We start from the raw sequence: 23,777 nt of genomic DNA on the forward strand, positions 1-23,777 counted from the left end.
GACATAATCTAGATTCCAGGGCTGATTCAAAACCTGGGCCAGATTAAACTGGACTAAAAAAGGATCTAATCAACCATTGAAGCTGATATAGAACCATAGAAAAGTTACAGCACAGAAAGAGGCCATTCAGCCCATCATGTCTGCACCAGCTGAAAAATACTAGCCACCCATTCTAACCCCATCTTCCAGCACCCGGTCCATAGCCTTGCACTTTAGGTGCAGATCCAGGTGCCTTTTAAATGAGTTGAGAGTTTCTGCCTCAACCACCAATCCGGGTAGTGAATTCCAGACACTTACCTCCCTCTGGATAAAAAAGATTTTTCTAATATCCCCTCTAACCTTTCCAGGAATCACCTTAGATCTGTGCCCCCTGGTAATTGACCTTTCCACTAGGGGAAACAAGTCTTCCCTGCCTACTCTATTTAGGCCCCTCATAATTTAGTATACCTCAATCAGGTCAACCCTCAGCCTCTTCTGTTATAAGGAAAACAATATGTTTGTGTATGCTTAAAGGATCATAGTAAAATAAAATAAAATAAATTATTTGACTCTGATCATTCTTGTTGTAAACAATTAGCCAACATGCTTATTAAAATATATCCTATTTGCCTTCTAATGAGTTATCCAAAATATGATGCTGGTACAGATGGATTTTTTTGTATTCATTTTGTCACCTTTTTCAATTGTCTATGAATGGTAAAACTGTTACACATTTAATGTGTATCTTGTTTATATCTTCTGGAGACAGATACACCAAAACAAACATAAATAAGATGCTAGCATGTGTTGTCAGTCTGGAACTTGAGGGAACTTGCAAATAAAGCCCTTCCAGGACTTAAGCCTACCATTTGCTAAATAATCTAGGCGTCTATTTGGCTCTATGTTGCTCAGTCCGACTGGTGAATTATCCACTTAGCTGCAAAACTCACAATATGGCTCATTATTTTGTTCCTTAATGGTGTATTTGTACAAAAACCATGGGCTGAATAAAATGGGGGTTGGGGAAGACGGCACTTATACACCCCCTGGAAACTATGTCGACGACACGCTGAGCCATAAAGTGCTGCAGAGCTCATTAACCAGGGCTGAGTGGGACTCACTTAGGTGGCAAACCAGCCCTCTGGAGCTGCCGGCCAATCAAGTTGTCCCGGCAGGTCCAGGAAGGCGTTGATGGCAGGACTGCAGGTCAGGAGTGGAGCCTAAGGCCTAGGATCCCTGGAGCAATTAAGTACAGGGTTTTGGGCCAGGAGGATTTGGAATTTTTAGAGACAGGGGCAGTGGGGAGGGAGGGTGGATTTAAGAGAGGGAGCGGGTAGGAATGAAGGGAGGTTCGGTCTAAGGGTGGGAGGGCTGCCCTGCGATCAGCAGAGGTGAGCCCCAGCCTGAAGAGCAATCCTCCTCCTTTCCTGCTCTTTAACCATTTGAGGTTAAAAATCGGGCTTCTTGACCCCACCCTGCTGCCCACACCAAATCTATTATGGCGTGGGCAGAATATTATTACGGTCAATAGGCTTGATAACCTTAATTGGTCATTTAAATTTGGCAGGCAGGCTGCCGATTTTTGCACCTGCCCACCCAGCCTCCCCCCCATTATGGGGAAGAGTCCAGAGTGGGCAGAAAGTGGTAGGATGGGTGCCCACCCCATTTTATCTGCCTCCCTCGAGGGGAACACACCCGCTGCGGACAGGTAAAATTCAGCCCCATATTTCTGCTGGCATGCTGAACCATTCTATCAATATTTGATTAAACTACAAGTACCAATTAGAATATCTTGCGTATCAGTGAGACTTTGATAAATGGTTCAGTGCATGAGGTGCAATGACATTCAATCGCATTATAGTCACAAGTTTTGCAGTCAGCCTCACTGTTAGAGATTTCTCATATCTCACTTGAGGACTACTTTGTTTATAATGGGGTGAAAATTTCTTAGTTGGCACATATGGAATATTTAATCACAGCTTAATTTATCTATAAAAAGTATGGAATTGTCTGTTAGTTTATTTGTATTATTATTCCAAGATCTATCCATTCTTAAATTTAAATTTCAGCGACTGTTTATGATGCCATTAGAAATAATTTGATGCATCATAATACTGGTATCATTCATATGTAATAGTTCTCACTAAATCAGTGAATTTATGTTTTAGTTTTTGCTGTTATTTCAGCGTTTCTTTGCATTTCCTCCATTGTCGATGAGGAAAGAAAAATAAAAACCCAAATCTATAGTTTTTAAACATAGGGAAGAAGAAAGAAGATTTGATATAATGTAAAGACATAAGTTCCTGAGGCAATATTATATAATAGTTCAAATGCACAATTTCAGTCACAAATGCTTCAATCAACACAACCTTTCAGTAGCTGCAAAGACTTGACAGCTTCGAAGCTTGGGGGTGTTACATCTTTGGGTTTCACTCTGTTATTTCTTGTGCACTCAGTGCCACAGGGCACTCCCATCAACAAGGTCTCATTCCCTATGAATTACAGCGTGAGCTTGTGTGCACAATACCTAGTAATGTGGCAAGACGTGGACCAGAAACTATCCTTACTATGTTTAGCTGACTGCATGTGTCACGAGCGCCCTTGCAACTTCTGGACTTTTAGAGAGTGATAGAAATGTGCATTTTATCAAATTATGGCTCAGTCTGTAAACAATCAAACAGGTTTATTTAAAAAATAACAGATGAGTAGTAACGAGACAATTGCAGTAGTTTAAAGAGTTACTTGTCAATACAAAATTAGCACATGACATTACCCTTCATTAATACACAAATCCTATACCTAGATCATAGAATAATTATAGGGTGGGTTTTCCTTGGACTGATGCAGCTCCAGACCCTATCACAATGGTCTCTGAAGAATGAAGAACATTGTATGAAAGTCTCCGTCATGTATTGGCCATCATCTTTGAAGTTCAACCAGGAACAAAGGGAATTGAACATGTACCCTTCAAAAATCAAAATCACACAACATTCTGAGGATGCAAAAGGGACACCCCGTCGAAAATCAGTGAGGTCCTGCTACAAATATGTACATTGAATTCTGATGATGCCTTTTGGACTTCGACTGGAATTTTAATCAGAGCCCTGCACTGGGAAACAATTGCCTTATCAACAGGCCAACATACTGCAAAGAGGAGCAAGGGCCTGAACATACCCAAAAAACAAGTTTGACTTCTTTTTAAACTTTCCGTGCAGGACCAAAAAAGAACAAAAGTGCCCCATAGGCAGGTTTAAACCTTATTACTTGTAGGTACCACACCCACCACCACCACACTACCCCATTTACTGCAAGCCCCTTCTGAACTACCTCACAAGCACTTGGCTGACTGTCAGGGACTGTTCCTTCAGGCCTCTTGTCACCTGACATTCTGCTCCAGCCCGCTAGTCAGCTGCTGCTTCCAGCTAGTTCCGGGCCAGAGACTTGCGGGGAGGCTTATGGAGATGAGGCATGAGAGTTAAAATCTCCCAGTCTTCATGTTGCTAAGGTAGGGGTAGTTTGCTGTCTGCCTCGATCCTAGTCTGCCTAATTCCTGGCTCCAAGTTAAAGTCAGGGCCATTATGTCTGCAGTTACACTGCTTGTTCCCTGCCATGTCAATGCTAAACACAAATCCATTTGTTGCCCTGTGGGAAATATTATTTGGCTTGGTTGGACTGGGACCTTTGCAAATTGGTGGGACACCATAGTATTAACATGAACCTTCATTTGGCCGGTAGGAACATAGGAAATAGAAGCAGGAGTAGGCCATTCGGTCCATCGAGCCTGCTCCGCCATTCAAACAGATTATGGCTGATCACCTACCTCCACGTCATTTTTCCCATTATACCCATATCCCTTCCAGCACATGGAATTCTAGCTGATTGGTTGACCAAAGCCCTAGATGCTGGGAATGGGAATTGTACACTAAAATGAGAACACAATTGTCAGTTCTTGTAATATAACTCACAAAAACAAACAATAAATATTAAATCCTTCTGCTGGGATCATTACCATGCTTGGAATAGGAATGTTACTCATTACTCGCTTACAGTGTCTACATCCCAATTACCCAGAGTATGGGCTGAATGCAAGGCTAAGCTTTCTCTTCCTTAGATAAGCCTCAGATGAACAAAGTCAGGCAAAAAAAAACTAAATTCCAGAGAACAAATAAAACATTTGGCCTTGACAGGGAAATTGATTATTAAGGGCACTTAGGTTATGATGTGCCCTTCAATGAGTTCTGAAATATTATTCAGAATATTTGGTAAACATCAAAGGATTTAACAAGGTAAGGAGATATAGGGGGATTTTTACATGCCAAGAGGGGAGTTTCACAAGGTTGGTGTTCTTTAGCACTTGGGAAACCCAAAGGTCTTTGTTTCCCAATACAAAAAGTTTCATCTCCGGACTGTGTAACGTTTGGCCCAGGCTTCCCCCAACTTGCCAACTCAGCCGTGTTAAAGTTCCCCTCATGCAGTGGGCAAGCTTGAACAAACAGTTCAAACAAAGCATCAGGAGGTGTAACAAATGTGGAGAAAAGAACATAAAAGCTTAACTGAACCTTTGACTCCTACGGTCTTTGGTGGGCCGAAACGGACTCAATTAGATTTGAAAAGAGAAAGATATTGACTGTAGACTGAATCTCCTGGTATATAGGACTTACTCCGTCAATCCCAACCACATCTCGAGCAGTGGACATACATCTGAATGTCCAATTTGCATCTCAGAAGTAACAATCAGGGTGCAGAAGCTTTTGAAACACTGTCAAAGCTCTCTTCCATAGTCACAGGAATATGGAAACAGAGAGAGGGCTGAAAACGAAATAGGATTTGCTAAAGAAATCAGAAACCTTGCTAGAATGACACAGAACTTCCAACATGGAAACAGGCCATTCAGCTCAACCTGTCCACGCTGGTGTTTATACTCCACACAAAGCAGTATCCCTAACTCCATGCACTTGCCATTCTTCTGTATTCCTTTAACCCCATCTCCTTCAACCACATATCTAATCAGTTTTATTGAAAGGTCATCAATCTGAAATGTCAACTCTGTTTCTCTTTCCTCTGTTGCAACCTGACCTGTTGAGTATTTCCACCATTTTCTATATTTACAACCACCTATCTAAACTATTTTGTGAAAAAAAGGTTTCTCCAGCGTCAATGTCCATGCCACGGGCAACAGCAATCCCAATGTTGCCAGTCTTGGGATATGCAATCTGTACACCTAACAGTTCAATCAAATAAACCATTACAGATCATCGTAAGAGTGGAAAAGAGACACTCCCAGAGCCTGTACTTCACAATGGGACGCTGATAATTTAAATAGAAAGTTCTTGGAGCTGAATCTGGGAGATCTTTAGAATCCTGGGGCAAGTTCAGGAAGACGACACCTCCAAAATGTTGGAATTCTAACTGTCATCCTAGAATTGGAAATATTTATTAGAATGTATCTTGGAAGTGGGATGTTACTCAGCTTAAGTGTGTTATACAAGTTTTGTAAGGAGGAAAAGATCAGAACGGCGAAGAGTTGATCATATTTTATTCATTCTTTCATAGGATGTGAGCATCATTGGCAAGGCCAGAATTTGTTGTTCATCCTAATTGTCCTTGGGAAGGTGCTAGTGAGCTGCCTTCTTGAATGGCTGCAGTCTGTGTACATATGAACGTATGGGCCTGAATTTTTCAGGCGGTTGACGGGCTCGGTAGGAGTGGTCGTGGAGCTGATCACTGCCTGCGATTGGCTCCGTGCCGCCATTTTACGCAGGCAGGCCAATTAAGGCCCGCTCAGCATAAGACGCGAGCTGTCGCGCTCAGCGCTACCTGTGTGAGTGTGGGAGGAGGGAGAATCGGGGCCAGCGCGCGAAAGAGTGCTTTAATTTCCCTGAAGCATGGAGCAGCCTTGGGGAGATTGAATCGATATCGAAATAATTAAATAAATGGTGTAAAAATTTATTTAAACATGTCTCCTCATGTGACTGTGTCATATGAGATAGGACATGTTTTGATATTTTTTAAAAAAATTTATTTATTTACTGAAAGCTTTAGGAAACCTCATCTCACTCATGGTTGAGGTTTCCTAAAAAATGTGAAGGCCGCTTGGCCTTTTCGCCTGCCCGACAACCTTAAGGTTGGATGGGCAGCGTTAACACTCACTTCAGTTACTTTCTTAATGGCTTTAATAGGCCATTTAGATATCAGTGGGCGCGCAGCCAATTCCGGCATGCGCCCGCCAAATGAAATATCGCGGACTGCGTGATGACATCAGGACGCACGCCCGACATTATCGCGCGTCATTTTATGCGTCTACATGTCGGGTCCACCCCCACACACCGACTGAAAAATCCTGGCCATGAAATAGGAGCAGGAGTAGGGCATTTGGCTCCTCGAGCCTGCTCCACCATTCAATAAGATCATGACTGATCTGTTTGTGTTTCAAATTCCCGTCTACCTCTGATAACCTTTGATCGCCTTGCCTAACAGGAATCTTTCCACTTCTGCCGTAAAATATTCAATGGCCCTACCTCCACAGCCTTCATAGGCAGAGAGTTCCAGAGCTGCACAACCCTCAGAGAAAAGAATCTCCTCATCTCTGTCCTAAAAAGGCAACTCCTAATTTTAAAACAGTGCCCTCCTAGTTCTGGACTCATCACAAGAGGAAACACGCCCGCCTTGTCAATATCATTCAGGATCTTATATACTTCAATCAAATCACCCCTCACTCTTCTACACTCTACTGGAAACAAGTCCAGCCTGTCCAACCTAATAAGACAAACTGCTCATTCCAGGTATCAACCTAGTAAACCTCCGCTGAACTGCGCCCAACACACTTACATCCTTTCTTGAATAAGGATACCAAAAAACTGCACACAAAATTTGAGATGTGGTCTCACCAATGCCCTGTCTAACTGAAACATAACATCTTTACTTTTATGTTCAATTCCTCTCATAATAAATGATAGCATCCCATTAGCCTTCTTAATTACTTGCTGTACCTGCATTCTAACTTTTTGTGACTCATACACTAGAACACCTAGAATCCTCTGCACTTTGGAATTCTGCAGCCGTTCTCTATTTATGTAATACTCTGCTTTTTATTCTTCCTGCCAAAGTAAACAATTGCACATTTTCCTATATTATACTCCATCTGCCAGATTTATTGCCACTCACTCAACCTATCTATATCTGTCTGCAACCTCTTTATGCCCTCTTCACGACATACTTTCCTACCTATCATTATGTCGTCTGCAAATTTAGCTGCCATGCCTTCACTCCCCTCATCTAAGGCATGTGTCCCGTCACCTATCACTTTGTCTGTGGTAGGGTTAAGCCAAGTTGCCTCCTTCTTGTGCCTCATCTCTTTGTCCCAACCTCTCAATTCGGAATGCCAGTTCTGGTTGAATATATCCCTGGAGGGTTCATCACATGCGGCCTCCCACCTTCAACTGCCTCACCCAATCAAATAGCCTTCCCCTACCCTATTATAACTAAGAGGCAAAAGTATTCAGAACAAACAAAATAAAAACCACATTTTTTTTATCCAGCAACTGTGATTTTTCTCCCATGTTGCTCAGAGCAGGCCCCACGGGATGAATCTTCAGTTTCTGGTGGCTTACTGCAGGGTAGGTAAACTCTACTGTCAATGCCTTGTGCCCTCCAGTGCCAGAGAGGTCCCCCTTGCAGGTCAGAGGAACATCCTTATTTATGACGCTTTTGGACCGCCTTAGAGTTACAACATAAAACAGAGTCGGTTTTTAACAGAGAATTGAAGTTGTTTATGTCTGCAGAAGGGATTTTGTGCTTTCGAGTCGTATCTTTGAGGGGGTGGGGAGAAGCGGGGGAGGGGGTGTGCGTGCTAGTTGTTCCCATTGAGATCTTTGAGAGCCTGTAAGCAGGCAGTCTCAACCTCGAATCTCAAATACTTTCACTTTCGATTGTTCCATTCTAGTTGCGTTTACATTTTCACCCCCCCAACCCCCTCTTTTTTTTGGATGCCGATGCGAGGGGTAGATGCACAGCAGCAGAGGTAGGAATTTGATGTCTTCCGTACTTTGGCAGAAGTTTGACTAAAAACACCCAGAAACTTTACTCGATCGGGCGCGGGGCGGGATGCAGGGAATATGATATTTCTGCAAATAAAAATAAAGCTTTTTCAAAAGGGAAGTGGAGACACCCATGGTGCAGGGGACGAGCTTTAGTTTCAGTTTGGCACAATGGCAATGGCGCACAGCCGACTTTGTGTTGATAATGAATGTAATCTTTATACTGAAGCACAGATAGACCTGCTGAGAAGGGGTGAGGCCTCGCCAGCGCACAGAGCAAGGGGGGAGCAACCCACTGGTATAAGCGCATGGACCTCAAGTCTTGTTCAACTCAAGAGGTGGCTGTGCCGCAAAAGAGTATTTCCTGTCTTGCAGATAGTTATGATGTTATTACAATTTTGCAATCGAATAGTGGTAATTAACCTGTAATCTCAGCATTGAGTTCTTGGCTTATCTGAGCTACTTTACAAACCCGGGTGAACAAAAGGGCTAAATTTATTTTTAAAATAGCTTACGTCTCCCCTCTCCCCCTTCTGCTAAATTGTGCGTACAATAGTTTAGTACACATGTTGTTGCACTGCCCGATTCAGAAGCCTGTGTAACAGGATTAGCAATTATTGCAGTGATTCACAGTTTTGTAGCTATTTAACTACACACAGCTAATTTAAAGACAGGGATAAACAGACAATTACATCAACAGAAAAATTATAAATACTGTAAATCTACCAGAAAAAGAACACATCAAAAAGAGATCAATGTTTACAACAGAGAGCCTTCATCAACATCAGCATTCATTTGCCTTCTTGGCAGGCCTGCTATGTATTTCACCATTGTCTGTTCTTATTTTTAATTTATACATAGGTCCTGTTGGAACAAGTCCTGCCAGATAGAATAATCTTGATCACATCCCAAAATGCCAACGTAAAGTTGGAAGGAGAATCTTTAAAGTCTGAGTCATTGTAACTTGCATTTAGAATCATAGAAATTCACAGCACAAAAGAGACCATTTGACCCATCATGCTCCTTTAAAGGAGCAGTTGTGGTGAGTCTTTTTTTGTTGCTGGAGCCCTGAAAGTTCTTCATCTTCAAGTTCTGTCCAACTCCTTTTTAAAGTTAGAGCATCCCAGATCCTGGCAATTCTTGAGCGAAAAGCAAATTCTCCTCATCTCCCCTCTAGATCTTCTTCCACAGAATTTGAACCCATGACTCCTGGTTATTGTTCCAATCACCAAAGGAAATCTTTTTCCCCTATCCACTCTATCAAAACCTCTTGTCACCTTGAAATCTTCTGTTAGATCACCTCTTAACCTTCTCTGTTTCAAGGAGAACTCTCCTAACTTTTCCAGCCTCTCCTCATAACTGAAGCCCCTCATCCCTGTCACCATCCAGGTAAAACTCATCTGCATCCTAAATATCTGAGACTCGACATCTCTCATGTCTTAAGGGTGTAATTATATGTCAAAGGACCGCATGCTAGAATGAGTCACATGCAACTTGAGTCCTCCAATTTTTTATGGTCACCAGAGTACTTAATGGCAGTACTTACCACATCTCTGTGCATAGTATCTAGTGTCCCTCACTGCAAGTTGACTGGCAAATAGTCAACCTTGAAATCCTTCCCCTTAATTAAAACCAATTACATTTTAATCATCACTAAAATTGCATAAATGTCAAACCCACCTCAAGGATCTGCTTCTGTTTGATAAAACTCGTAATCCATGTTGAATAAAAGACAGAAAGAGAAAAGCCTGTATTGATATAGCGCATTTCGTGTCTTCATGGTGACCCAAAGCACTTTAGAGTTAATTAAGTACTTGTAAAGTGTAGCCATGCTTGTAATATCAGGAACCACTGCATTCCTTTTAGGTTTTAACAAAATGTTTTCTTTGCAGTTTAAAATGGATAGAACCATCCAGGTGTCTGCTCTACCCACACGTATCTCAAAACAGAGCCTTGAAGACAAACTTATGATTCATTTCTTACGATCCAAGAATGGAGGAGGCGAGATAATCGACATACTGTTCCCATCTGAGTCAGCAGCGTCTGCTCTCATTATCTTTGAAGAGGCAGAAGGTAAAGCAGAAAAGAGAGATGAGAGAATGCCAGCTAAAGTATGGTGAACTTGAGCAGATGTTTGGAATCTGCGAAAAAAAAAGGTTTTGGGTGTGTTGTTCATACCACCTGCAGTGTTTCTCTTTCCCCACCTTTGACCAGCCCTCTCCTCTCCCGGGTGTTCACTCCCAGTATCACATTCCCACCTTCGACAGTCTCCCTCCTTTCCTAGGTTTTTCCTCCCGGTTTCCTTTCTTGTGCTGAACTCTGCATTTCCAGTCATTATTTCTGGATCTCAGCGCTCTCACAGTTCCTTTTCTTTCTACTGATCTAGACCCCAGACCTTTACGAAGATCATCAGCTGAAGAAGCCTTTGATGGTATTGGAATTTTGATTATGAATTGTAAAGACAGATCAGTTTTTTAATCTATTAATTCTGTCAGTTTTTGCATGAATAAAATTTGAATTATCCAGTTCTATAAATTAAGCAATTTTAATGAAACAGCAAAGGGGGCATTTTTATATATAGGTTGAATTTGAATGATCAGATAATTCAAATTAAGCAACTTTGAATTACAAGGAGTGGACTGTAATTTTTAAACAAATGTTGATTCTGAGTAATGAGGTCAGTGTTTCTTAGAAGAGTTTCTAGACATTTGCCCTCCTGGGAGGGATAGTGTAAGATGAGTGAGCTGGCCCAGAACAGGACACTAAGGTTAGAAATGACTTTTAGGGTAACTTTCCATTACTTTCTCCTTAATTTTCGAGTAAGCAATTTTAGAGTATCTTTCACTGTCTCTGTATTATGCTGTTAATTCTAACACATATAACCACCAATGCTGCTTCTAGTTATTTATCCAACTTATAATGAACCCTTGTCTTAGCAGACAAATAATCACCTGCTAAAAGTAAAGACAAGACAAACATTATTAGCAAACAATTGAAAAAAAATATTGATATTGTTTCCACCTACCATAACAGCTGGAATAGTTTTTTTAAATATATTCATTCATGGGATGTGGGCATTGCTGGACAGGCCAGCATTTATTGCCCATCCCTAATTGCCCTTGTTCAGAGGGCATTTAAGAGTCAACCATATTGCTGTGGGTCTGGAGTCACATGTAGGCCAGACCAGGCAAGGACAGCAGATTTCCTTCCCTGAAGGGGATTAGTGAACCAGATGAGTTTTCCTGACAATCAGCAATGATATCATGGTCATCAGACCTTTAATTCTAGATTTTTGTTGAATTCAAGTTTCACCACCTGCCATGGTGGGATTCAAACCCAGGGCATTATCCCAGGGTCTCTAGAATACTAGTCCAGTGACAATACTACTATGCCACCGCCAAACCTCAAATATGTAGCAAGGCTGGTGATAATGGCATCAATTAAATAGGTGACTGGAAATAGGATTAAATAAAATTATACATTTTTAATTGTGAGATTAATTTTTAAAATTGTTTTACAGCCTAGAGCCAATCAGTGTGATAGTTTTGATTAAATTGACAGTGACAAATTAGATCCAGCCCTGTCTTTAACCTGCCTTTGAAACTTGGAAAATGTTTATCACATGTTATGAGCATTCATCTTAACCTAGTTTTGTTCCCTACTTGCAGTGCCCTGTTAAATTTCTTTAAAACTTGTTACTTTGTGCCTGACACTGTTACATAGAATTTCACAGCACAGAAACAGGCCATTCGGCCCATCTAACCAGTGGTTATGCTGCACATAAGATTCCCCTCATCTTAATTCACTTCGCTCTACCTGACGTATTCTTCCGCTCATTCATTCCTTGTACATATTGTGCTAAATCTGAATAGAAACTCAACAATACATCAGGTAGATATTTAACAGAGATTGGAATGGGCCAGTTGTGACTGCATTGTGCTATACCCTTGCCCTTATACATCTAGGCCGGAATTTTCTGGCCCTGTCGCGGGCGAGACCCACTGCGGGAGAAGCGGTGCCCCAGCCAGATGCCCATCGACTTGCAGCGGGACCAAAAGATCCCGGTGGCGGGCGGGTGCAGAAAATCCCACCCTTAGTATTTGAAGAAATTAAATCAATGAATGCCACCATAGTGTGTGGAATGCAATTTGCCAATCTTGCGATATTGGTGACTGAATTAATTTCTTTATTATAAGCCTTGCATTCTTACAGCTGCAGTAAGATACCATTGTGTTGTATTGTTTCAAAGTGGAAAAACCACTAAACCTTTCAGCACATGGGTTGCTCAGATTTGGCAGCAGAATGCAACATTTGTTTTGTCCTTTTTTTGCCTTGCCTTGGAGTTGACCAGGAGAACATCGAGCCTGGAGGTGACAAAAGGCTGGATTAGGATTTCAGGTGCAGCTGGATTGATGCAGGGCAGATGTGGGGATTATTACAGAGGTGGAGGTTGTTGGTCCTTGTGTTGGGGAGGACATGGGATGAAAAACTCAGTTCAGGGTTAAGTAGGATGTTGAAGCTGTAAACAGCCTGGTTCAGCCTGAGATAGGGTCCGGAGAGAGGGATGGAAGTGGTGGCAAGAGAGGTGGTGGTGGAATGGTAGTGCTGGGTGAGATCAGCATATATGGGGAAGCTGGCCCCCATGGCTGCATGTGATATAACCAAGCAGCAGCATAGAGCTGGGGAAGAGGAAAGAGCCACGGTTACATTCACAGGATACTCCACAGGGGTCAGATGATAAGCCATTGCAGGAGATAGTCTGACTCTGATCGAACTGGTAAGAACGGGACCATGCAAGGGTAATATCACTGAACTGGACAACTCTAGAGATTTTGGTCAAGAATGATGTAGAATAGGTCCAAGTCTGCAGAATGGTCAAGGAAGACAAGGAATGATAATGCACCATGACTGCAGGAGGATGTCATTCGTGACTTTGCTTAGGGCTGTTTTGTTCCTGAGGTAATGCAAGAAAGCTGATTGGAGAGATTCAAACGTGGAGTTGTTGGACAGATTGACACAAATTTAGGAGTGGAATTAGAAATTGACAATCGTGCCAGAGATTCCCAGGAAATCTAGAAGGGTCAGAGGTTGCAAGGAAAGAGGTGACAGGTGTTCTGTTTTAGCAAGAGGGTGATGGAGGGAGGAAACGTAACTGTAGAGTGAAGACTGCTTACAATGTCACCCAGCAGGGGGCCAGGAAAGGAAGTTGGGTGGTCAGGGGTTGAAGTGGGAATTGCATCTTGGGAATAGGAGGTGGATGTCATGGATGAGATGAGCTTGGAGAGGGCATAAAATGTTCAGGGGAGAAACTAGATATAGGCACAGGCAGAGGGTGAATTCTAGGAAAAGTCATGGTGTAGTGGGGAAAAAGGAGGAGCAACAGAGGCAACTGAATGGATGGAAACCAGTTTGCGCTGCACGCTGTTTATTGGATATTTGTGTGTGGAAGGAACAGGAGAGTAAGCTTTAAGGTGGGTTGAAGTTGGAGAAAAGAAGTCAGGCATCATCTTTGCTCTTCAGGAATTGCCTAAAGTATTGGTGGTTTTAGAGGGAAGTGAGATATGTCCTTCTCAAGGAATAATGGGTCCTAGGATGAGAGGGACACAAATGTCTACTTGAGACATCCTATTTAGTCGTCTAGTTAATAGCTGACAATTTCAGTACATGTAGACTTAGTTTTAACTGTAACAGATCTTTTCTGTTCCTTACTCAGTGGCTCAACGGATTCTCCGAGTTGGAAATCACGTTCTTGAAATTAATGGGAAGCATCATAAACTAAAAGTAGAACCTGCTTGTACTGAGATCAAAGTTGATCAGGTAACTGATGAAATATTTGGATATTCTCAAAGTCTACTGTATTCTTTACATATTTTATGATCATGTGTCACCATATGATGGTGATTACTTGTGATGTGCAAACTAAAGGTTTTGATTTTGCATCTAGGGTACAATCCTCTGAAGCACATTTTACTTGTAATGAGTGCAACACATTCAGCAGAAATGTTCCATACCTTTCCAGTAAATGTGACACTTTTATTACAGCAATTAGATGCTAAATAGCAAATATACTTGCAAATGTTTGTGAGAAGCAAGATACTCTAATGCAATTTTTCTGATTTCCGTTACACAGTGGCTTATGAAATAAAACTGGAGCCTCCTTTACAAGCAATTGTGAAATTGTGACTGTGGTTGTGGGTATCTTGCATGATGACTGCTGCTAAATTTGTTACACTGTTACTTTTTGTTGTTGAATTAAGTGAGGTCACAAAGGATGCCATTTTACATCTATCAAAAAATTTATTGTGCACACTATCATTTTTTAAAGTTATATATTCCTCTGTCTACATCTATAATGCAAACTGCAATTGGATATCTATGATGCTGTAATTACAACCTCTCCCCAGCCTAAGTGCTGCAATGTGCCAGAGACATTTTCCATTGTAAATGTGGATAAAGGAGTTGATTAGCTTAGTTAGCTAGAGTGTGGTGCAGCATGCAGGTTAACGCCAACACACAGGTTCAATCTCCATACTGGCTGAAGTAGTTCTTGGGACCTGCCTCCGTGTCTTGTTCCATAGTGCTATTGTGGCTTGAGCCATATTTAGCAAGCTGTGCACAATGAGGATGTTACATGGAGAGAGAAATTTGGATATAGCAATTTATACTACAACCATCAAATTAAGGACAGAATGCAGGACAGGAGATTGACTAGAGGCCTTCATTGAATTTTATTACAAATATTCACGATTATACAACAATACATTACAGCACTTATCTGTTAATGTTTATATACATACCACAGATCATAGAGTAAATGTTGACCTGGCATACAAGACAACCTCATTTTTTTTAGCCCCAAAAATAATGTTTTGCATTGCTCGCATAAGTATTCAGCCTCAATTTTTCACCCCACAAATGGATGTTTGACTCAATGATAGTTTATAACTGGGCTCAAGGGATCAAGCAGGCGATGTGGGCTGTGTTGCAAAGCCCACATAGAACAGATCCTATGTAGTGAATGACAAAGGTAGTGACCATTCACACCTACGCCAGCAGTTCACTTTTATACTTGGTGTATAAGTAACCCCCATTTTTGGAGGGATTTTGAGACTTCATAGGGGGACTTATATAAGATATTCACAGTATCCATTTGTATTTAATATTGGGTAATATAAAGTTACCTTCTTTTCCATGCAACTGTATACTTCTCCAAATATTTATGGTTTCTCTTTGACTCTCTGCTAAATATCAATTTTGTTTGAGAGGGGTCAGCAGAATACATTCCTTTGATTAAACATTTCATCAAATTGCATCAATTCAAATAAAGGGGCATGGTTACCACCAGTATTTATTTTGCATGTACAGATAAATATTTTCAGGCCCAAATTACATGTCTTAGAATGTGACTAATATATGTTTTCTTTTAAATTTTCTCACAGGTCATCTGCCATGTTTCTATGACAATAGATTATGGAAAACTTCTAGGAGGAAAAAGATTAATGAGCCATTTTCAGAAGACACACAGAGATATCCACTTTAACTTTGATCAGAAAGCAGAACAGTGCAACGTTTCTGGAACGTTTTCAGCCATACAGGAACTGAGTGGAGGAATTCATCATTTGCTCAATTTAAATCCCAACCAAACCAACAGTGACTCTTATGAAAATGAGCAGCGCCATCACAATAGCTCACAAAGCAGTACTTTAGGTAGGTCAAACAGCATTAAAAAAGCTGCTCGGAAATCAAATGCAGACTCCAGTGCCAAGGGGGAGCATCTAGAATTGCAAGGATTTGCGCATGGTGGTGTTGGAAGAGACGCCGACCTGCAACAAGGCAGTGAGATACAGACGAGGAATTTTGAAGATTACATTTTATTGATGGATTCTGATATTTATGGGTATATTCAGAAATTTTGTAAAGACAGGTATCAAAATATTCTGCATCAGCACCCTGTGAAGATGTTGGATTTTACCAATGAAGACATCACCACCTTAATTTTACAAGAGTCTTCTGATTGTCCAGACAGCAAAGCATCACTGTTCCAAGCACATCAAGAACTTTCTAAACTCTACCAGGACTTTGAGTTCAGGCTCCGCAAGGAACAGATTGACAAGAAAGATATAGCTTCTGATATCACTGTCCTACAGAATATCTATGCAAGCCTTCAGGTGCAGTTCCCCAAAATAAATTTCAGTGAAAACATAAACAATTTTTACCTAATAGGCACTTCAGATGATTGCTCTCTAGCTAAGAAATATCTACAGGATTTAAAGGAAGAACTGGCAGCAAGATCTCAAAAAGGAAAACATCCAGCTTCAAGAAGAGACTCTGAAAGTCGTCGGGCTAGTATCAGTAGTATACCTCAGCCCCTGCAAGAATTTGATGGCAGTGAATTTTTAGGAGTCTCAAAGGCAGATGCCAGAAAAGATCACAAATTGGCTCCAACCTTCAGCGGTCTACAGGAAAAAGTCAGTCCTTTGCAGGCAGGGAGGAGACTAGCTGAAAGCGATTGGATTCCACATGCAGCTGATAACTTAATGACAGGCCTTAGTGTTGAGACTAGTCCACAGGATACCGAGTATCAGTTGAATTCAGAAATGCAGCAAAAAGCCAGGCACCATATGATTGACAATGAGATGTTTACTTCTGCTGACAGAGCATTAACTGGTGGAAGAGGGGAGTCTGTTGTACCCAACAAAACTAGGGAAGACTCTCTTAAGACGTGCAAAGACTTTTCTGTATTAAGTGGTCAGTCCAACGAATTTAAAAGTCCTGACAAAATAGATGATGACATTCTGTTCAAGGGACACGAAGACTCTTCAATTGTTGGTACAAATAAAGGAGACAATTTTTTCCAATATGCCAAAAGTAACAAATCACATGGTCCTATCAAGCCATATCACTTTGAAACATCAGCAGGTACCCTCTTTCACCAGGGAGACCTACTAGGCAACATACAGACACTCCAGTCTGTGACTCCTCCCAAAGGTTCAGAAGGTCGTCCAGCCAAACCATCACTGAGAAGAACCAGCAGCTTTTCTGAATATTTAAAATCAAAGCATTCCAGAGAAGTTAGCAACAGTTTCCAGGGAGTACCCAAAATCAATCCTGTTGAACAAGTGCACATTACTCAAGAGTTTCCAATAGAGTCAGTTGTATGGTCTTACCTGAAGGACATCTATGATTCTTCCATTAGAAGCATTGGTACCAAAACTGAAGTTGTGATGAATGAACAGATTCAGGGAGATATAACAGTCTTAAAATTAACAGCATTTAATAAAGCCAATATCACAGCTGCCAAGCAGGACATTTTGTCACTTTATACATTGGTAATGAAACATTTGGTTCAACAATTCCTTCCATACACAGACCTCGGCATTGAGGACTACAGTCAGAAAGCAGTGGAGCAGTGGTACAACTGTCTGAAAAATAAGTTTCCAGAAGTAAAATTCATTATGGCACAGACAGGTTTCAAAATTATTGCCACATATGAACATTGCACGAAAGTAATAGAAACCTTTAAGTCCAAGTTAAAGGGTCCATTTTCCTCAACAGATATAGTGTCCATCTCAGCTTCTAATCCATGCTCATTCATTGGCACAGAAACCTTCAAAGGTACAGAGGGAAAGGACCTTAGCGAATTTACAGCACATTCTTCATCATTGAAGCAGGATTGTCATGGTGGTAGGAAGCCAAATGGCTTTGAGACTCCAGTACACCTCGTGGATGAGACCAGTCCAAAAAAAGGTGCAAAAACAAAAGAGCATCTTGTATTTCAGACGGATCGAGTGTTTACTGAAGCTATAGGTCACAGGAAGGGAGCAGGAAATCCCAAAAAGAATTGTAATTCTCAGCCAGACATGGAAGAGGGGGAGAGTCCAAAGAATCAGAAGTATTCAAATGAGAACGATGGCCGTGCCTCAAATTCAAGGCAGGAACACAATCTACTTATGGATCAGAAGAAATCACCAAAAGCTTTTGATGAATACAGTGGTTTGGGGTTTCATGATCAGGGTGATTATAAAAGTCAGAAGGTGATCAGGCACATTGGAGATGGAGAGGGAGTCAAAGCAAAGAAGGCATTGCCTGATAAATTCCATTTTACAGCCAACAAGGTGGTGAAGGAAAGCCATTGGTACACTAGAGAAGACAGCTTGCATTGCAATAAACATGACAGTGGCGCACAGTCATTACCAATATTTTCTTACACTAGTACAGCAGGGTCACAACTAAATAGAGATGGTCCACATGCTTCTGAGTCAGCTACAAATTCAGGAGACCAATCACAAGAAAAATATTCGCAGCAGCAAGATGAGAGCAATTTGACAGTTTCACAAGAAAGGAAAACTTCGAGAAATTCTCAGCAAAATCAACCCAGAGGTCCAGCCATAGGATTGGATGCACAAGAACTAAACAAATCAGCCAAGTCTTGCAGTGGCTGTAAGAAAAGTGCTCGGTTATTAAAGTTGGATTGTGGTCATGGTTCGTGTGAGGAGTGTTACACAAATTTACAATCATTTTGCCCAGCATGTAATCAAATGGTTCCCTCAATTAGAAATGAAAGCTGGTGTCTGGGTAGCATGGATTGGACAACTTTGAACATTAGTTTAGATGGATTTTACAAAGACCTGACTTTGAAAATAACCTATAAGATCCCTGATGGTATTCAAAGGGTAAGTAGTTTGGCCTCATTAAGAAGAACTAAATCATTTGTTGTAGTAATGGGCGACTGGTGGGCCTTGTATTGTTTTAGTCAAATTTTGCTTCCAGTTTGACTGGTGCCACCAATATTGGAAACCAAACTTAGCCTTTCTTTTTTGAGGAATGCCTACTGACAGATGGCCAGTCTAGGTAGGAGTTCAGAGAAAGTTAGTGCATATAAATCATTAATTGGGCATATGCTGTGTTAATTCTGTTAAAGTCTTAACATTTAATGTTATGACACAACAGATGGTAAATGTTGAGTTGTTCAGATCCCAGAGGAAAAGTCGAAACAACTGTCACAACTAATTTTCAATTTGCATAAATTTCAAGGTGCATACCTTGAATTCAGAGGTAATAAGACCACCAAGTCTTAATTAAACATTTATTAATAAGGAGAAATGATTTTAAATACATACATAGATCTACAAATTGCTACAATGATAACTTATAAATCCCCCAAATCAATCTAACTCGTAGTTACACTTTCGTTAAGTCAACGGTAAGACACAGATTTTAAAAGTCCCAGGCAAAGAAACATGATACCTTGAACAAGTCGAATTCAAAGTGAGTTCTCTTCACTTCAGTCCCTGGAGACAGCAGCTTGAGGCATAGATTTTGACTGAGTGTAAAAGAATGATAGTGAATATTACATTTCTCCTTTTCTTTAACCTCCTTTGGCTTCAATCCCAGCCCCCAAGATCTAACCGATATTTAGAAGGCACATTCTAAAGATAGCTGCTCCTGTGTGGCCCAGAGCTGAGTTTATGGTCGCTGTGAATTTTCCTTTTGTTGTTTTGAATACAATCTCTGATTTAATGAATCTGTGGAAAAATAAGCTTTCTTAATCAGCTTTTCTTTTTGAATAGTACCATTTTTCATCTGAGGTAGTTTCTGTTTGCTAGCTGTGCAGTACAAGAGTGGTTGTGGATTCCAGTAAGACAAGAGCACATCTTCAAAAAATGAAATCCCTGTAATTTCTGGAGTAATTGAATAAAAATGCTGATGACAATTTTTTAAACATTTTCTTTCCCATGTGATGAGAGCATTGCTGGCAAGGCCAGCATTTATTACCCATCCCTAATTGCCCTTAATAAAGGTGGTGGCAACCTGCCTTTTTGAACTGCAGTTCATCTGGTGCATGTAGGTTCAAAGGGAGTTACAGGTTTTTGACTCGACAGTTGAGGAACAGCAGTAAAGCCCCAAATCAGGATGGTGTGAGGCTCAGAAGGGCCACATGTTGGTGTTCCCATGTGTCTGCTGTCCATGTCCTTCTAGAAGGGAGCATTTGCAGGTTTGGAAAGTGCTGTCAAAGAACGCTTAGTGAATTCCTGCAGTGCGCCTTGTAAATGGTGTATATTACCGCTGTGCATCAGTGGTGGAGGGAGTGAACACTTAAGGTGCTGGATGGTTCAAGCTTCTTGTGTTGCGGAAGCTGCACTCATCCAGGCAAGTGGAGAGTTTTCCATCACACTCCTGACTTATGACGTAGTTAGTGGACAGGCTTTGGGGAGTCAGGAGAGGAGCTACTCACCACAGAATACCCAGCCTCTGACCTGCTCTTGTAGCCATAGTACTTATATGGCTAGTCCAGTTCAGTTTCTGGTCAATGGTTACCCTAGGGCATTGATAATCATAGTTCAGTTAACTAAAAATCTGCTGCAAAAGCAAAACACTGTGGTATTGTAAAGCTAAAATAAGAGAACTTGCTGGAATTACTCAGCAAGTCAGGAAGCATCTACTGAGAGAGGAACAGAGTTAATGTTATGGGTTGTCACCTTTCATCAGAACTGGAAAGAATTCTTGTTTTTTTCTCTTTTAAAGGGATGTGATCCAAACCCAGGAGAAACATTTACAGGAGGTTTGTTTAAAGCCTATTTGCCGGACAATTGTAAAGGAAAGAAGATCTTAAAATTGTTAATAGAAGCCTTTAACAGAGGTCTGACCTTCAAAATAGTATCAGCTCCCTCAGGATTGCCACAAGTGACATGGAATGACATTCCTCATAAAACAAAGATAACTGGAGGAAGATCTGAGTAAGTCTTTTCCTCAAACCTAGTATGGTTGTTTTTTTATTCTGAGAACAAGTTCAATACAAAAATATTGACCAGTGCACCAAAAATATCAAAGGTAGTAAACCTGTGTTACAATTGTATTTGATTTTGTGTCTAAGCTGCTGGATCAGGCTTCCCTGTGCATATTCATTAAATCCTTAATTTTAAATAGCTATTGTAGATTCAAACCCCCCTCTGGGCCTTGAGCTTGATACTGCAGAGAAAATGCTGCATCAGAATAGCTTTCTTTTGGATGAGACATTAAAGTGAGGACCTGCTCAGCATGTCAAGGAGGAATGTTCATAGGATTATAACCTCCATCAACCAACCACATTCATTTGCTATTTAAACACTGCATTTGTTTACAATTCAAAGCTGCTTCTGCACAATTTTGCTTTTGGTCTACCAGGACAGTGCTGTTTGTGGATCATGAAAAGGAGGTACGTGTGGGGTTGGGGCACAGAATCTCCAGAGATGGAGGTCAGTAATGGTCAAGGAAATGATGGCTTGATGTTCAGCATTAGTGTCATGATCCAGGGAAGGTTAAAGGTGCTGTTGGAGTTTGCATTCCGTCTTAGTGGCTTTCATACGAATGACAGGGTTGAACCAGAGAATGGCATTTTACAAGTTCAGAGGGAGGCAGGTTAGAGTGAGAAGCTGATTCCAATGAAAAAAATCTGAGGGAGTTAGAGGCCAAACAGAGAGGCCCATGTGGAACAAGAATTGGTGAAGATCAGATAAAGGGTATGCTGTGACAGGTGGTGGAGCAAATGGAAAAGGACACTGCCCTAAAAATGTGAGCAGAGAGATGAAGGAAGCACTCAGCATTGTGTAGAGCTCAAAATATATTGAGATGGTGGGGAGAGGGATGTATAAAGGTATGGCAGTGAGAACCTAGAGTCAGATATCCATTGTATGGATAGTGAAAACAGAGCAAAAAGGGCTGGATCAGAAAATAAAATATCCAGAGGGGGTACTGGTATCATTTGTTGAAGCTTGCTGACCCCTTTGCCAGAAAAGAAAAAAAGTTTAGCACCAGCTAAGGTGAAGATATGGACTAGGACAGCTCAAATAGGAAGTGCCAGTGCTGGTGAAGAGAGGTCAAGGAAGAGAAATGCAAGAAATACGGAATAGCATGGAGTTATGCTATCATAGGTTGATCCGAAACAAGTATAGAATCAGAATTTTTGGCTGTGGGGGAATTTCAGCAGAGACGTGACCAAATATGGGAAACAAAGTAAAAAAGACATTGAAATCCTGAAGAACAGAATTAAAAGGTGGGCATTCCAGGGAAGGAATATCAGAATTAAAACAAAACACCAGTGGCTGTAAATCCAAAAATAAAACCAACTTGTTGGAAATCAAGTCAGACAGCATCTAGTTGGAGTAAAGAAAGTAGGGTCAACATTTCAGGTTGGCAGCCACATCCAGGACAGCAGAAGGGGGAAAAAAGTGAAATGTAAGGTACGCTGCTTGGCTCTGCTTGGCCACTTCATATGGTGCAAACCACTAAAATCTGATGATTGGTCAGCCAAACCACTGATGGGAGTTCGAACCTTGTAAACAAGTGCAGCAGCAATAAATTTCTTACAAAGTGACCTTTAAATGACTTAATGGTCTAGAGAGGGATAAATCATTGAGCCATTAATTCAATTGAATCATAGCACTGTACTTTATTAGCATGTTGGAACAAAGTAATAAAATATGGTGCTGCTGCTCTTTTCAAAAACTATTTAGTCAGTAACCAATTAATACTTTAAAACACTGATTTTGAACAAAATTCCTAAAAAAAAAACACTTGGTTGCTTTACAGGCATGGTTACCCAGACTCAAGTTATCTGAAGAATGTTTTGACAGCTTTGGAGAAACATGGCCTTCAATGAAGTCATAAGTACAATACCAAAATCAGTGGAGGTGGCATTATTAATGTACATATTCTATTACAGGCTTATTGCATTCTGTTTTTTCTTTAAATCTGCTATTTAAGGATAATTGAGATGTCAAGGAAAGCAAGTCTAACATGTGGAGGAGAAAAGTTGTACAAAACAAATGGCTTTTATCCTGCTTTTTGCAGAGATTGTTTAGGATTCCCAAATGCTGGATTCAAAAGGAGTTAAACATCATTCCCAGTAGTTTAGACTGTGTTTTACACGGACAATGACAAATGACTAATTTTACTGAGTTCTGAAATTAAATTTGTAATATAGCACTATTCCCAAAAATTGCTTGTGAATCACTTATTTAGAAAAGATACAAATCATGGAGGAAAAAACAAACTCGTCTTAAATAAGGAGTCAGATGGATGGCAAGAGCGATTTGGAAACTAATGACAAAGCTTTAGAATTGCATTGTGGTGTGGAGTTTGCAATCAGCACAAAGCAACAATGCTTTCCACTGACACTGTCCGTAAAGATTAACGAGCTCTGCAGAGTGCCATGGATTTCTTTCAACATTGAATTGACGCCAGATTCAAAAGAGGATCTGCAGCGTCGATATCATCAAGCAAAGCACAAAATTATTGAACCAGGATGTAATAAAGAGTGAAAGACAAATAGGTGTATTTTATTTTTAAATTCAGCAGCAAAATAAAAGAGGGAATTAATATGGAATTATAGAAACTGTAATATTAGAACTTAAAAAAACTTAGAAATGCGCAATTAAGAAATTTGACATTTAAGTATAAAATTAGTTTTTCAGGGCCGGAAAGTTTAGTAATTAAGTTTGTTTCCCATTTAAGGCCCAGTTACACCTCATTGAGCAAAGGTGCAGTGAAGGAGCAAATTGTCAGTTCAGTGATTTCTAATTGATTGCAGAGTGCAGTGACAGCAGAGCAACTTAGAGAAGCTTATATTCACTGACAGCAATTTGTGGATTTCAGTGTTTGATTGCACATGGGTTGACTCCCAAAGTTCAGCTTCAGAGGTGTAAAAGTAAACAGCCACAGTTTTGCTGTCATTACAAAACATTGCTCTGGATTGCAGTAGTAAAGTTCGAGCAAACGTTTAAA

At 40.8% G+C, this 23,777-nt stretch overlaps 1 protein-coding gene across 2 annotated transcripts; it reads left to right on the forward strand.

Annotated features, from left to right (window-relative positions):
* Positions 1 to 7,893: 7,893 nt before the first annotated feature.
* On the forward strand, positions 7,894 to 22,992 carry si:busm1-163l24.3. Of its 2 annotated transcripts, none has more exons than XM_041173656.1 (6): positions 7,894 to 7,999; positions 9,908 to 10,088; positions 13,729 to 13,832; positions 15,455 to 18,688; positions 20,541 to 20,752; positions 22,584 to 22,992. In XM_041173656.1, exons 2-6 carry the CDS (start codon positions 9,914 to 9,916, stop codon positions 22,651 to 22,653), a joined length of 3,795 nt encoding a protein of 1,264 aa, XP_041029590.1. In that variant the 5' UTR covers positions 7,894 to 7,999; positions 9,908 to 9,913; the 3' UTR covers positions 22,654 to 22,992. The 2 variants fall into 2 exon arrangements, with proteins under 2 accessions (XP_041029590.1, XP_041029591.1); XM_041173657.1 differs by lacking the exon at positions 7,894 to 7,999 and adding an exon at positions 8,250 to 8,268.
* The last annotated feature ends 785 nt before the right edge of the window (positions 22,993 to 23,777 follow it).

The sequence above is a fragment of the Carcharodon carcharias genome, chromosome 23 (assembly GCF_017639515.1).
Source record: "Carcharodon carcharias isolate sCarCar2 chromosome 23, sCarCar2.pri, whole genome shotgun sequence".
NCBI classification, from domain to species: Eukaryota; Metazoa; Chordata; class Chondrichthyes; order Lamniformes; family Lamnidae; genus Carcharodon; species Carcharodon carcharias.

What these genes read in the sequence shown, in the direction of transcription:
- si:busm1-163l24.3 (XM_041173656.1), top strand. Translation starts at nt 9,914, where the DNA reads ATGGATAGAACCATCCAGGTGTCTGCTCTACCCACACGTATCTCAAAA. An exon ending in TATCTTTGAAGAGGCAGAAG is followed by an intron (nt 10,089 to 13,728) that starts GTAAAGCAGAAA and finishes TTCCTTACTCAG; the next exon opens with TGGCTCAACGGATTCTCCGA. An exon ending in TCCCTGATGGTATTCAAAGG is followed by an intron (nt 18,689 to 20,540) that starts GTAAGTAGTTTG and finishes TCTCTTTTAAAG; the next exon opens with GGATGTGATCCAAACCCAGG.